The 15,429-nt window shown below is 39.0% G+C and overlaps 1 protein-coding gene across 2 annotated transcripts in view; it reads left to right on the forward strand.

Moving 5' to 3' along the window:
• The window catches only part of CCDC88C (coiled-coil domain containing 88C), a 102,132-nt gene that overhangs the window by 52,018 nt on the left and 34,685 nt on the right, over window positions 1-15,429 (forward strand). For both annotated transcript variants that reach the window (XM_037394618.1, XM_037394620.1), the window contains exons 6-13: window positions 941-1,024; window positions 2,390-2,530; window positions 3,301-3,485; window positions 4,053-4,134; window positions 4,580-4,738; window positions 10,723-10,869; window positions 12,285-12,429; window positions 14,928-15,109. In XM_037394618.1, the coding sequence (XP_037250515.1) occupies window positions 941-1,024; window positions 2,390-2,530; window positions 3,301-3,485; window positions 4,053-4,134; window positions 4,580-4,738; window positions 10,723-10,869; window positions 12,285-12,429; window positions 14,928-15,109 (1,125 nt within the window). The remainder of the gene's footprint in view (window positions 1-940; window positions 1,025-2,389; window positions 2,531-3,300; window positions 3,486-4,052; window positions 4,135-4,579; window positions 4,739-10,722; window positions 10,870-12,284; window positions 12,430-14,927; window positions 15,110-15,429) is intronic.

Raw genomic sequence — 15,429 nt, forward strand, 5'->3', positions numbered from 1 at the left:
CTGTCTAGTGTTTTTGTCATGCCTTAGGACACTTACCCTGCTCAGCTATGTCAAGTCAATTATGTCAGGGTAAAGCTGTCTACATATGGCTGCTCTGAACTGTCTCAGTGTTGCATTGCAGCACAAAGAATAAAGGTCTAATTTGGCAAGCTGCGGTGCATCCTCAGTCCCCGTTTATGGGTCTGAGGTTCTCCCTACTGGAAGGGATGGTTGAGACTCGGAACCAGGCGCAAAAGTATACTAGAATGGATTTAAAAAGTAGCGTGTAACTTCTCCGCAATGCAGAGTTGTTACAAGAAGGCAGTAATGTTGGTAGTGTACAATCACAGATATACAAATAGCAGATGTCTGTCTCTTCTAAAACCTTAAGTAAAAGATTTACTAAAATCTGTTTGTCTGAAATGTCACTCATTTCTATCCAAAATGTTTCTCAACCCCATTTTTCATCTAAAGCACATGTTGATTTAGTCTAACAAGCAACATTATGCATTGATGTGGCTAGTATCTGAAGTGATGCATTTCTCTTCATTGCCAAAACCAAGCAAAATGCAAACAGCAAAGCAGACAGGTTAAATGATACAATGTAAATGCAGGTTTATGTTTGTGCAGCTCTATTAATGAAGCTGTGATGATTTTCTCCGGCTGTTGCCCCACCTCTTGATCTCATTGCATGTTGAACTTGTTTTTAGAGAGCAAAACCAGTCATTTAACTTAGCCTTAATTTTAATGACTGTAAAAGGTTTAAATAATTTAATGCGTAGTTTGGTTCATGCTCCATATGGAGCAATGAAGTATTATACCTTCTAGCATGACAGAGTGTAGATCTCAAACATTTTGTTGTTAGCAATGTGTAGATATTTTTTTTATTTAAGTGAAAAATGGTGCAGTAGGTTTTAGGATGGGTAGCACTGTTTCAGGTTGTCTTTTTTTCTTTTAACAGTGTGAAAGAAAAGAAGAGTTTATTGAAAGAATAAAACAACTGGATATTGAAACCCAAGCTGCCATTGTATCACACATTCAGGAGGTGGGACTCTCAGTATTGTCCGTTTTGACTTTTTACCTCTCCCTTCCTTGATGTAACAGGGTTGTGGTTTTTTGCTGTGAAATATTAATGCTTGGAATTTCTTAATGGATTAATGAATTTCACAAAAAAAAAAAAAAAGATGGAATATGTTACTGCAATCAAATTATAAGATGAAAATGATAGGCATTTGGAACATTACTTGGCTCAGTTGGCGTTTTAAAGAGATGCAGTGGTAAATGCCTTGCTTGCCAGTTACAGGCTGTTTAGAAGGAATTGTTGTAAGGATATATGCATAATATTTCCAAAAAGCACGTATAGCTTAGAAGCTGCAGTGTCCCCTGTAGCAATGGTGTAAGCACTTAGTCCCCGAGTCCTGTGGTAGGTGAAACACGGGTTCCCCAGTGGCTTGCTTCAGACAGTGGCCTCTGAGCTCAGATGGTCTTGAAGAGTGTACTCTGCCACTACAATTGGGCGTATAGTCTGGTTTTAAAGAGAAGTTTGTTTCAATGACAAGTATTCTTGGATTTCTAAGGCTTCTGCAGAAGGAGCCAGCTTGCTTTGGCGACCCGAAGGAGAGCTGTATTGAAACAGCCCCTGCTGGATGTGCCTGGCCGGGAGCAGGCACTGGCTGTGGCTGATAGTCAGTGTGTACAGGTGTAGAAAGCCCAGTACACTCTGATTTGAGAAACAAATAGTGAAAGTCTTAAGACAGGAACTTCTTTCTTAACACTTTAAAAAAATAGTTCTGGTTTAAAAATAAATAATTTGTGATGAATTAAGCACATGGTTATGACAAGAGCGGGGACAACAGTCTCTAACTTAGCTTGAGAGACTTGCCTGACATTTCTGCTAAATGATTCAGAGGAAATCGGTTTGGGTATGATGGCTGTTGAAAGGTACACTGCTAGCAGCAACCAGACAAAGGCAGCTCCTCCCAGCTGTATCAGCTGCAAATTGCAAATTCATGGAAAGCAGGGCTTCTTCTCAGTGAGACACCAGCCTAACTGTTCAGTGTGGTCTCGGTCCCTTCAGATCGCTGTGGTGACCACCTCAGTGCTTGCAGTAAGACAGTTGCATACTTCTGATACGCAAGTACATGTGCTATTGATCACAGTAGGTATCTGATAATTTTTTAATTATTATTTATTTTAATTATTAATTATTAAAAGCCTTAATTATAAATAGAAAAAATTCTGGGTAATGTTATGTTAAGGTAGTTGTGTTTGTTTTTTACAACCTGTTTTTAGTGAAATGTGATACGTTTTTTAATCGATCAGTAGAAGAACCTGGAGGATGCAGTGTATACGGCGAACAAATTCACAAATCAACCAGTAGAAAGACATCTTTTTTTGTTCCTGTCCCTAGGTAACTCACAACCAGGAGAATGTCTTCGACTTGCAGTGGCTGGAGCTCCCAGATATGGCCCCAGAAGAACTAGAGTCTCTCTCCAGGAATATGGTTTTCCACCTCAAGAGGCTCATTGATGAGAGAGATGAATGCACAGAAGTACAATGACTTCTCTCTCCCATTTAGAGTTGATGTGAAGCAGCAGATGCAGGCTCCATTCCTTCTCTTGTGTCATGTCTGTGCACTGGGTTTCTATTTCTTCTGTGCCTTTCTACTACACCTCTGAAAATCTGTAGAAAGATTTTTCACTCTTGATTCTTGCATAAATACTAAGGTGTGGTGAAATGAGTGGTACAGAGGAGTGGAGTGGTCTCTGCACTTTGTGGAGAGAGTAAAATATTTGAAGTTGCAACTGTGTCTTGAGATTGTTGTCTCTGCGTGTCTGCTCAGTCATTTGTCTTTGAGTGGCTGCTTGCCTGTCTCTTCATTGTATCTACCATCATGGGTTTCAGTGTCTTCTCTAGTTTTTTTCTGTGTGAAGACAGCCCTATCTGTTGCTGACTCATACATTTCCTTCCCTTCAGATTTCTGGAGGAGGCTTCTCCCCTTCTTCAACCTGTTAATTTTCTGTCATGCTTTTGACTATAATTGCATTAATTAAAACTGCTACTTACTATAGGTTTGTTATGAATTCTCCAAGCAAAACAGGCTGCTTATTTTTAGCATTGGAAGGGGAATATTTTAGTGGTCTGAGCGTAGTGGAGATTGCTTTTCTCCTCTGTATAACCTTCCCACCTGGTATCACTTGAACTTTGTATAATGCCAGGCTAATAATTTTCTACATTTATAAATAATTTTTAGATACTTGAAAAACAATGTATAGTTATACTGTTTGTCTCTTGACACTACATACTTCCCTGTATTTCTAGGTCATTGTAGATCTCACTCAAGAGAGAGATTATCTGCAGTCTCAGCAACCACTAAGTCCTCTGAAAGCACCAAGTCCAGATTCTTCACCAAACCCAGCCAGCCCTCTTTCTAATGAAGACAAGCAGCACCTTGCAGTTGAGCTGGCAGACACAAAAGCTAAATTGAGAAGAATCCGTCAGGAGCTGTGAGTCATGAGTGATTTATGCTTCTAGAGAGACTTGTATATTAAGTCTTGTGCATCCTGAAAATACAGGTGCTTGTTGGCTTTGGTACGCTGGCCTCTATGGGAGCTCTCAGAATCACATCTTTTAGAAATTTTTTTTATTGATGAGAGTAGGAAGCTTTCTTCTTTCTTAAGACACATTGTATCTTTAAATACAGAGTGATGGCTACTTCCATTTTTCTTTTTGCATCTTATCTCTCTCTTCTGCTCTTCAAAATGTCAACTGCTAGCTGCACTTCTTAATTATTAGTGGAAATTCCAGAGGCCAGTGAAGCTAGCTATGACAGCAGTAGCAGCAATGAGATTTAAACAGAGGTACTTAGTATAAAAACAGAGTTGCAAGCTCAGAACCCTGATAAAGGTTCATCAGAAAAAACCTCTTGCTTTTATGAAGCTGTCATGACAAAGAGGCTTTATGTTCAAAATTTGATAGGAAGTTTCTATCTTCCTTTCCAGATTTCTAGTAGAGTCCATATAATCAGTATTGTTTGTGTGTGTGTAATTACTAAGATTTTTCTACCTTTTCAGGGAAGAGAAGTCTGAACAGCTTGTAGATTCTAAACATGAAGTTGAGCAGCTCACTCTAGAGCTGCAAAAAATAAAACAAGAGGTAAGATGGGCTCATTTTACTGTGACAGTCTTCCCTATTTAAAAAAGCTTCTTTCCGTGTGAGGCTAAAAATGCAAGTATGTCTGTGTTTTAATGAGGAAATCGAGTTACTCCAGCAACCTGTTTGATTATGGCTATGCAATGCTAACACTTTCAGCTTAACTGGTGAGAGCAGTCTCATCTTGGGCTGCAAATAGCCTAGTAATGCCTGAAGCATATGCAGCATGAGGCATTAGAAATGTCAGGGTGCCAACAGGCTGAACAACCTCTCTGCCACAGAGAGAATTTACTGGCTAGTGGAAGAATTCTCTTCCCCCTGAACTAGGGGAATGGTATTTGCCTATGTTTAAAAGAAGTAAGTATATAAATAAAAATAAAATTTAAAGAACCTGCTTTAAAGTATTAACTTAAGATTTTTCTCCCTGCTTATTCCTCACTTCTCACAGAATATCCACCTGGCCTCAGATGCTCGTTCTGCTCGAGCATACAGAGATGAGCTCGACTCGCTGAGAGAGAGGGCAAACCGTGTGGAGAGACTTGAGATGGAACTTGTTCGTTGCAAAGAAAAACTTCATGATGTAGATTTTTACAAAGCTCGCATGGAGGCAAGTGAAAATTGGGAGAATAATTTGCTGAGCAATCCTTAATGTTTGGCTTTTGTTGTGTTACCAGTTCATGTGTCATTTGTCATTGAGCTGACTGTAGCAAAACATCAGAGCAAGTAGAAATTTCATAATGTGTGTTACAGTCGTTGATTTAGCAACATTAAAACTTCTTTCAGGGGCAAGAAGGACTTGCTAAACTAAGTAGTTTAGCTAAACTATTACTAATAAATAATACCCATTGGTTTTAATACACTCTGCTTAGGTCAGCATTATGTGGCTAAACAGGACAGACCTTTCTAGATGCCTCTTGTAGAGAATCCAGACCTTTAGTCTAGCCTTGAAAATTTACTCTTAGGTAAAATCCCTGTGTTTCAGAGTTGTTCCTTTGACCAGCATTTTAAATATCATATATAAATTAGCTGAATTAATGTCTGGGTGTTTTTCCTTAGGCATTTGTAGCAAATGCAACAAAGGCTGGGCATTTTTAAGCATGACCTTAGATGACAAATGTAAGCCACCCCTTTTTGCAGCTGTTGCTTGTAGTAGAAAGGAGATAAAATTTGCATCTTCCCTAGTGCCCTGTGTAAGGTATGTCAATGAGAGACTTATAGCTTTGTTCCAGCACTAATGCTAGTTACTCAGCTTACTCACCCGCAGCTATGCCCATCCTGGAATTATTAATTAACTCAGGTTGGAATGAACCCTGGTGATCATCTAGACAAACTCATTGCTCACAGTATGGCTGACCTTAAATTTAGGTCAGACTACCCTAATGTTTGGTTCTTTCAGTTCTTTGAGCAGTTCTCACCTAAACTCTTGCCAATCCACATATGTAACACTTCAAGTGAAGTCTCAGGACTTGCTGAACACACAAAGGTTCAATAATTGACACCCTCACTATTAAATAAAATCCAGGTCTGAGGTAGAAGAGCGGTGTTGAAACTCGCATTTGCCAGGCCTCTGGCTGAGAACACAGACCTTATTTCTGCTCTATAAACTCTTTGTAGGTGATTTTTTTTCCCCTCTCTGACCTAAGGGGCCAGCTAGCTGCTGCTTCTTATGAATAGGTTCACTAAAATGGGTGGATATTAAATGTAGTAATAGACCACAAAAGCCTATCTCCCTGCTCAGTAATTCCAAGTTTACATTAGGAAGTATGAAGCTCTGGCTGTCTCTATTATCCTCCCTCAAGCGGGCAAATCAGTCGTGCATTAACATGGCACACTAGCCATCAGCATGGCATCCTGGTATTTCCCTTTTGGCTGTGCACTGGAGTAGCTTACCTGCTGCTCAGATGGTTTAGTTGGAGCTAGGAAAGGAGTTTTTTAGTCTTGTCTTCATCTGAGATCGAGGGAGTAGTTATTTCTGTTCTTGAGTTCTCAGCCTCCTTGCTTGTCCTAGAGCCAGCAGTTTCCTGCTCTGATGCCTGCGTTCTAATCTTGCTCAACATACCATTCAGTAAAGAAACCTCCACTTCAGTTTCAAATTTGTTCCAACTTCCCTTACTCCCTTTTCTATCCTGTCAGTTTTTGGTGAAAATATTGAATGTCAGAGATGAGTGCTGGCTCTCCAAGGACACCTCCCTGAAATACAATAGTGAGACAAAGAATATTTCCCATCAATACAGCACTTTGCTAATTCTGGCCACAGTGTGGCCTCTAGTAAAAGTTGCCGCTGCTGTAGGGGCTGAGCTCTTCTAACCTGCGGCAGGCACAGCTGTCTGCAGGCTGCTTTGTGGTCTAGAATAGCCAGAGGGTTTCACATTCTCACCACTCCCTCTTCCATCACTGATCAGTCTTGGCACAGCCATAGACTGCCAGTGTTGAGCAGTGGCAGCATCAGGCAAGCTCCACTGGTTTTGTACTGATACAGTCAGAGGATTCCACAGGGCACTCTTCTGTATTTTTTTAAGGTCATGAGTAGCACAAAGGCTGTGCATGGTAGCCAACTTGCCATGGTCCCTCAGTTTTCTGTCTTTGTCTGAAGTCCTCCACCCCTCCGAAAGAAGAGTTAATGGCTGGAGTCAGTTCAGTGACTGCTCAGTTTCCTCCCACTCCCTCAAAAAAACTGGTTTACCAATCCCAAGCTGCAAAATTTGTGCAGGAATGTAACGTGGTAGAGATTTTTACCACTAGATGGTACACTGCTGATTCATCTCATGGCATTTACTGGTTGCAGCTGGCTTTCTAAGCTCTAAAACAAATCTTAGGGAGGCGCAGCAGTGAAAATGTGTGTAAAATACAGCATAAGCTACTCTTCTATGGTAATGTGATGTCTTAAAGCTCATAGGGTCTTGACAGGGTTGTTAATAAGCAGTGTCAAATCGTTAAGTGGGAAGAAAAAGTGGATTTACCGTTGTGCATCAATGCAAAAAGCTATTAATGAGCATTTAAAAATCTTTTCTTTCTTTTAGTTCATATACATGTTTGGTAGTTTGAACGAAAAATATGGAATGTACTCTGTGTATGATACCGTAACGAGCTTTAGGAATTACATACAAGCTTACAAGTAGTTTCTGAAAGCACACAACACAAACCAGCAGTGGTGGTAGGAAGAGATTTAAGGAGCTATTGCAGAAGGATTGCAAAAGGAACAAGTCTTTCTCTAGTGAGCATAACACGTTTAGGCATGTGTGTTTTCCTTTTCTGTATGTCTTGACAAAGTTGTTCAGAAATGTCATTTTGGTTTGACCATTCTTCAAGGAACATGGAGATCAATATGCTCTGGAGACCTTACTCCTGGGGTGGCTTAGTGACATTGTAACTGTGAATGCGGGGGAGCATGCTTAATGCAGGGCTTCCTCTAAGGAGGTGCTTCTCTCCAATGTGAAGCTTCCCTCCAGCATTCCTCTCCATTGAACCTTGCACTACTGCAGCAGATAAGATTATTTTCTGAGGCCAGGGAGTCCGCTTTGCCTCTTCTTCCTCCTGAATGCAATCATGTTTCCATGCGGGATGATAGGAGGAATTTCTGTGAATGTTTTCATCTCACATTTATATGTTTTCATATAGTTGTCCAAGGCAATGTTTGATTGTCACAAGATGATTACTGTGTCATGGCTCAGTAGAGGCAACTCCTGAACTGCCAGAAAGGAGGGGTTTGAACTCTAATAACTAGGTCTGGATGGTGTGCAAATTCTCTAGTTTCAGATTTAAACAATCTCATTGCTACCTTAGTTTCTAAAAACGTTTTCCAGTAGCAGCACACCCCGATTGCGCAACTGCCTACCCTCAGAGGTAATTGTGAGCATGTGAGTACACAATGCACATTCTGAAAGCTATTTCGAATCACAGTGATCCAGGATCAAACAACAATATATAATTTATGTTAGAAATTACAAAAGCAGGATTTGTATATGTTAGATATTAAATCATCACAATTTAAGTGATATAAAATGAAGAGGGGTTTAATCCCTTGCCTAGTAAATTCAGTGTATTTAAAAAAAAGTAATGAATCGACAGCCAACTATTTTTGCTGTTGATTTAAAAATAAACTCAAAGTTACAAAATAATGTTGATAGGTTTGTTAGTTAAGAAAAAATAAACCTTAATCCCAGTGGAAGCACCGGCATCACATGACCACCTGGGTCTCAGAAGTGTGATTTGTAGCCAGACACATCTTTAGGTCAACTATGTTATCCCAGCAACTTCTGTGAGATGTTGGTGCTGACATTAGTTAGGACAGTTTTACCTTCCAGGCTTTGAGATGTAGCTCTACAAAGCTCTCATGGAGTAATTATTTAAATTATACAAACTTTTCAATATTAAGACAACCTCAGATCATGGATACACCAGTGAGCAACATTGACCTCACCATTGCAGGCAATTCCACCAGGTTATTAATTTAAGATTTCATCAGAACTGCTTTGAACTGACATGTCTGCCCCTCCTGGGCACTCTATGGAAAGTGCTTCAGTCTTCCATGTATTGCAGCTCCCAGGGATGCGTGGTTTGCTCCTGGATATGTGTATGTACTTGGCGCGCATAACTTGACTCTTCATGAAACACTGAAGTAACTAGTTCCTGCTTGGTAGGCAGTTTTGGGAATAGTTCTGACACCGTGTTTTTGAGGTCAGACACCACCTTTTTAAGGCTGTGGTCCAGATTGAGCGTGATGATCTAGCAAAGTAAACTCTTGTTATGTTGCTGTTTCATTACAGGTATTCTGGCAGCTTACATGACACCCAGCACATTTTATGTCATATATTTCCTCTGGTCTGCCATCTGGTTAGTGTCAGCCTTTTCAGGTTGTCCACCCCAGAGTGACCCTGTTGGGTCAGACTTGGCCCAAAATGCAGGTTCTGTAAAATTAGAGTTTCGATATTGTTGTTATTATTTTAGCTACTTGCATAGTCAGACATTTTAATTGTGGTAGTTGAACCGCTTCACAAGCACTGACATACTTGTCCTTTTAATGCTACTGTAGTAGGGAAATTTTTCCTCTCATGTTTTCCAAGTTGGTAACTGACCCACTGAGAGATCAAGGGCAATATGGTACCACATAAAGTAGACTTTCTGTATTATGCCATCTCCAGTCAAGATCCAGCAAACAACTAATATTACTTGCTAAATAAGGCTATTAAATCATGGCCCCCTGCAATATCAAAAGACAAGAGGAGTGGTTGTCAATCAGACACCCTTAACTTGTGCTTTACAGCTGTCTTTTTTTTCTTTTTCTTTTTTTTTTCCCCTCTGAATTCCAAATAACTGAGCCACGTAAGGCTTGTTAAGGTTGATTCTACTACCAAAAAAGAGAAGGTGGTTGCTGATTAAGCAGTGAAGGTCATTTGTTCATGCCTGGTGATCTTTCAGGAATCTACTTGGTTGGGATTTTTGTGGTCTGAGAGGGCAGATGTAAGCACTGATGTCAGCGGAGAGAATATTTTGAAGACAGTTGCCCAGGAATAAACTTGCCAAGCCATAAGCTTTTCATCCTGCCTGTGTGCACGTCTTCTGGTTTAGCATATTTCATTGGAGCAGGGGAGGGGATAGGGAGGGACAAAAGCAAAGAAAGACGAACGGAAATTTTCTTTAGAGAATCATATGATCTGCTTCTTGCCCCATTGTAACTTTTCTGGGCAAAAATTCTTCCTGTACCCATTTAATCTTAATAATTTCATAAATGTGTTTAAAACATGACCGAGAATACATGGCCAGATTTTATGCTTTGGACATTTCACATTTCTGAAGGTGAGATACATTAATGCACAGACCTTCATTTATTGCTTTGCAAGGAATGTTCAGAGTGCAGTATAATTAACTTGTTTCTAATGCTGTGACTATAGCAGAATAGTAAGTTAAAGTTTTTACTCAGTAAAAACAGATACACAAACTGTAATGGATAAGCAACATGGGCTTGTGCAGTTAGTGCTCTTGTGTGTGTGTGCGCTTAACACACAGGGTGTGTGATAAGCGATAAGTATAAAACAGCTTCTGTTGTGTAAGTGAAGTAAAATTCTGTCCATGAGAGAAACTTTATTAAACAGACATTTACATGTAAGTGTACTGAGGCAAGGATATGAACATAGTATATATTGATGGATAGTGCTCGCCAATGTGTTTTGAATATGCTATAACATCCCTTGAAAGTAAATAATCTCTTTTGAACTGGGGACTACAGTGAATTGGCTAAGGAAATGGTATTATAACAGTGGAATTGGAATTGAACAATTGTTCTTCTGCATCTTGAGTCTCTTTGGTCCACCTCTTGACCTAGTCTCATATAAAGCAAAAGGAACTCCATTAAACTTACAAAATTCAGGAAAAAACAATAAGAAATACAATTTTACTTTGCATTAATGACTCACATATATTTAAACATAGTATCATCTCCCAGTAAAATACCAGGTAAAAATATTTCTTATGAAACAGAGAAACATATCAAATTTCTTTCTTCTGTTTTGCAATATCAGTTTATGAAAGTCACCTGGTCTATGAAAAGTCAGTTTTTGTAAAGAGGTTAACATTGCTACTTTTTCTCTCTAGGAGTTAAGGGAGGACAACATCATATTAATTGAAACAAAGGCTATGCTAGAAGAACAGCTAACAATAGCAAGAGCTCGTGGTGATAAACTGCATGAATTAGAGAAGGAAAATTTGCAGTTGAAGTCCAAACTTCATGATGTAGAGCTGGTATGCACTCTCTTTTTCGTTATGCTATTTTTTTAAAGTTCTATTTTTATGCTAGACCACTGATTGCAGTGACAGAAACCAGTGGAGAAAGACAAATAAATAAACATTGCATTTACAGAGGTCTTCAGTTTGAAATTTGTGTGCATGAATTCTTGAAATATTGTAATGTTAACAGTGTAAATACTGCCAGTACTGCTTTGTGTGAGACTGATGATTTAATTTTATGCAAGAAGGTGTATCTCAATTTTAAAATACAGGTTGCTCTTGTACATATAGATGAAAGAGATACGAAAATCTGTCCATTAAGTAGAAATCTCATGGAAGTAGGAAATGAAATCTACTGTAGTAAATGATCTTTCTTATTGCAAACAAAACCCCCAGTGACTTTAAGAATCTATTACTGCTGTAAAAGACACAAAATTCCAGAATCCTTTCTGTGTAAGTCTGAGACATGGCTTATTGCTTCATAGAAAAGGAAACGCAAGAAGTGGCAGATTGTCTGCAAACAAAAAGAATATTGGGTTTTATAATCCCACTTGAAATAATAAATACTCTTTAATCTTATGTATTTTACTTAACAATCCTTTTATCTCTTATTATATATTTTGAATTCTTGTAGATTTGCCTGTATAGGGTTTCCAACAGGGTCTGTTGGAAACAAAGATGTTGAGGATGCTGTGTGGAGTTAAGTTTAATGACTGATTCAGGGCATTATAAGGGTCATGTCATACTTTAGCTTTTCAAAAGTGGCTGGTGATTTTGAATTATGCTTTTTTGGGTGAATTGATCAATTTTTGGGTAATGCTTTCTGAAAATTTGGGGTCGTCTGAGGCATCAGTTCAGCTGCCACAAGTGCAAATGGCCAAAATAGTCAGAGGATTTAGATTCATTCTCCAGATCTGTTTTCTGGGTATTTTAGAACCCAGATTACGAGGCAGATGTTACTTGCTGATCCATACGATTGGATCCAAGTTTGATGTGATGAATTGAAGAAGCTTGGTAGAATTCAAGATTATATCTGCAGAGTCTCCAGTGTGTCAGTGCATGATACTACATGCTTTTGTAGAGCTTCGCTCTGGAGACAGCTTGAATCCAGCCTGCCTTACCAGTCCTGGCTTGTACTGGCCCTGTCATCACCCAGTATGTTCTCACTCCAGTCACCCTCCCTCGAAGTGTGTCATGGACCTGAGCTGACTGAACAGGGCCAGTTGGGTATCTCTGCACTGTGTTCTGTGGCACATATGGTAGCCCACAGCAAACGTTTAATGGTGTACATGTATTTCATTGTAAAATCACCCAATGTTTCAGGAGAGTCTTCTGTTTTCAATGTGTGTTGTGTGTGTAGCAGTTCAGCTGACCCAACAGTCTTACAGATAAGCTGAATATGCATTTTCATTGATGCATGTCTTGCACAGGACCGGGACACGGACAAGAAGAGAATTGAAGAGCTGCTGGAGGAGAACATGGTCTTGGAGATTGCACAGAAACAGAGCATGAACGAGTCTGCACACCTAGGCTGGGAGCTAGAACAATTGTCTAAAAGCACAGATCTTGCAGATAGTGAGTACCACCAGCTGGGGTAGCTGCTGTTGTTGTCTCTTTCAGAGTAGACAGAAATGTCACACTGGATATTTCTAACTGAATGGCTGGGAGGAGTCTGTGATCTTTAGTATTCTTTAGTACAATTAGTACAGACAATTAGCTGGTCTTTAAGTCCCAGGAAGTAGTAGTGTATTCTGAAGTCATTTATTTTTACTAGGTACTAAAAAATGTAGGCAGTTAAAATAACTGGCTGATTTTTGGGGGTGTTTTGAATGGTTGATTTGATTTCCATAACTATCACAAACATAACTAATGCTTCCTTCACTAGTCAGGTTTTAGCATTGGTTTCTGTGTCTAACATTCATTCTGTCTGTAATACCAGCTTAAATAACAACGCTAAATGGAATTGGGAAACACAAGCTATTTTGTGCAGGTCAATGTGCAGCCTCTATTGATTACTTACCTGATTCTGCCAAGACTTGCATGTTTGGCTTTGTGTACCAGGAACAGTTTAACTTGAAGACAAAGGAACAAATTAAGAGTAAGCAGATGTTCAGTTTTCAGTAAAGCTATCTAAAAGAAAAGCTTTGTTTTGTATAATAACTGAATGTGTGCCTGACACCAATTGTCAAATCTACTTGCTGTCTAGGATCTGAGTTCTCTTTACTAAGATTAATGGCTAATTAATTCTTACTTTTAATTAATCTTGCAAAGCAGGTTTACTTTAGCCTGAGAGGTGAACGGCACTCTATATCTCCTTATGTGTAATCAAGGATATTGCTGATTATATTAGTGAGTGGGGAAAAAACACAGTTCTCTCAAAACTTACTCCATCTCAAAATTTGGATGGAGAGTATTTCAGGAAAACTTAAAACTAATTTTCTGGCTTGTTTCAAATAGCAAGTTTAGTCCCCTTCCCGATTTGGTTTCACTAGTGATGTAGTAGACGGAAGGATGCTAGTTAAATTTTGTTCTCTTATTTATTCATTTCCGTTAAGCATAACTTTCAAAATTTGCTCAACGGAGTGGTTTAACAAAAAATGGAAAAAGGTGAGATTCCTTCGCTGCACTGATGCTTAGGGTTTCAGCACCTCCAGAACCTCTGATTAAGCAAAGAAAAAAGAATAAGAGGAACTGAGAATGAGAATGTCAGTAATCTTTCGTATTCAGTAGGGGATAAAAGAAAAACAGTGAAGGAAGCCTGAATTAAAAAAAACCCTAAGAACATGAAACTTAAAATTATTTCACAGAAGTGCTATCCTATTTTTATAACAATTCTGTTTAAGAAGTTCCATTTCAATGCATGTTGCTGTTCTGAATGCAGCTTGTTTGTACAAATAGAGTCAGTCTGCAAAGCTCCTTTGGAAAAGAAAAAAAATTCCTGGATTTCAAGTTGAGTCTGCAAGGGTGGCAGGTAGCAGATTATACCTGCTGGTTTAGAATATTTTATTCAAAATACTTTTTCCCATGCTTATTTTTTAAATTAATTTAGATGGGCTTTGCTTCAGGACAAAACTCAACTGGAGTGTTTAGTTAGCTTACTATTTGAGTCTTCATTTAACCAAAACTGTATGAGTGATGCTCTCCATAAGAGACAAATGAGATTTTCCCATTCTCAGAAACTTGCTGGTTCTAAAGTGCTCATTTGCTGTATGTAATAGTGCTGATTATTTAGGAGGAATAAATGATTTTCTGAGATGTAAAGACAATGTTAAAGTCAATTTCATATGAAATGTGGTTTTGCGGTGAAGGGTAGCAATTATTCCATGTGAAACAGAGGGTTGCTCTTATGATTATTAAGGTGCTGAGCAAAGAAATGAACAGAACAATGAACCTTTGGTGCTGGGAGTTAGGGCTGAGAGGTAGTGAAACTTTTGATCTACAAACATGTAGAGTAAAATGAAATATCTGTGGTAAATCTTGCATAAATTTTGTTAGTTCTGAGGTTTCAACTTCAGACACTTCTCTCAGATCAACATTCTGATGGATGTCCTGTGCCTGGGTACCTGGGTACCTGACAGCATATTCTCGATGAAGTAGCTGTGAAGATAAACTTTGGAACTCACTTTTGTAAGAATCTTTTTCCATGGCTAAATATGATTGAATACCTAATATTCACTAGCTTCTGAAAATGCACCATCTTGCTGGTTTTAACACACACTTCACAATTGTTCACTTTCTACCTCAATTTATTTCCTCTGATGGAAGCTTGAGAGGGTATCAAAGTGTATTTTGCTACTAAAATTAAACATGCTACTAACATGGCTAAAGCAACTTTAAGAAGAGTTAGCAAAGTAAGTACCTTCTGAATTTTTTATTTGTTCAGTTACTTCTTTATTTATTAAAAGTCTTAATTGTTATCTGTGAAAATGGGTTCTGTTTTTAACAGTGTTTACTTAGCAGTCAAGCTGAAATGGTGAGGATCTGACTGCAGTTACAAGTAAATCTTAAGGACCTGGGAAGGGAGATGTTTGTGAATTGGTTGGTGCCACCTTCTGATTCTCATATTTCAACAGCCAGAAAGTCCTTTGTGTTTGAGTTGAATGAGTGTGCTTCCAGTCGCATACTGAAGCTAGAGAAGGATAATCAGAGCTTGCAGAACACAATCCAAGAGCTGAGAGATGCCTCCGTGACCTCCAGAGAGAGCAGCCTAAAGTTTGTGGAACTGGAAAAGGAAAATCAACAGCTTAGCAAAAAGGTAATTTGCTCACAGGAACAAACAGTGCTCTTTGGTTTTTAAACACAGTGCACACAGGGCTGTAGGGCATTCCTGGACTATGGGGGATTGCAGGGAATTCCCACATCTTCTCCAGAAGATTGGGCGTGTTTTTGGGCCCATCTATATAATTGCATCCTGACATTCATGTATTCTATTGTCTTCTACTCCACTGCCTACTTAGGTGCATCATTGTAAGATCAACCGTTCCTGTTTCATAAAAGATAATCTTTCAGTGCTCATTTACCTGTGTCAGATTATACTGTTGATTATGTCCCTTTTTGTCATCTAGCAGTCACTAC

The sequence above is a fragment of the Falco rusticolus genome, chromosome 7 (genome assembly GCF_015220075.1).
Source record: "Falco rusticolus isolate bFalRus1 chromosome 7, bFalRus1.pri, whole genome shotgun sequence".
NCBI lineage: Eukaryota > Metazoa > Chordata > Aves > Falconiformes > Falconidae > Falco > Falco rusticolus.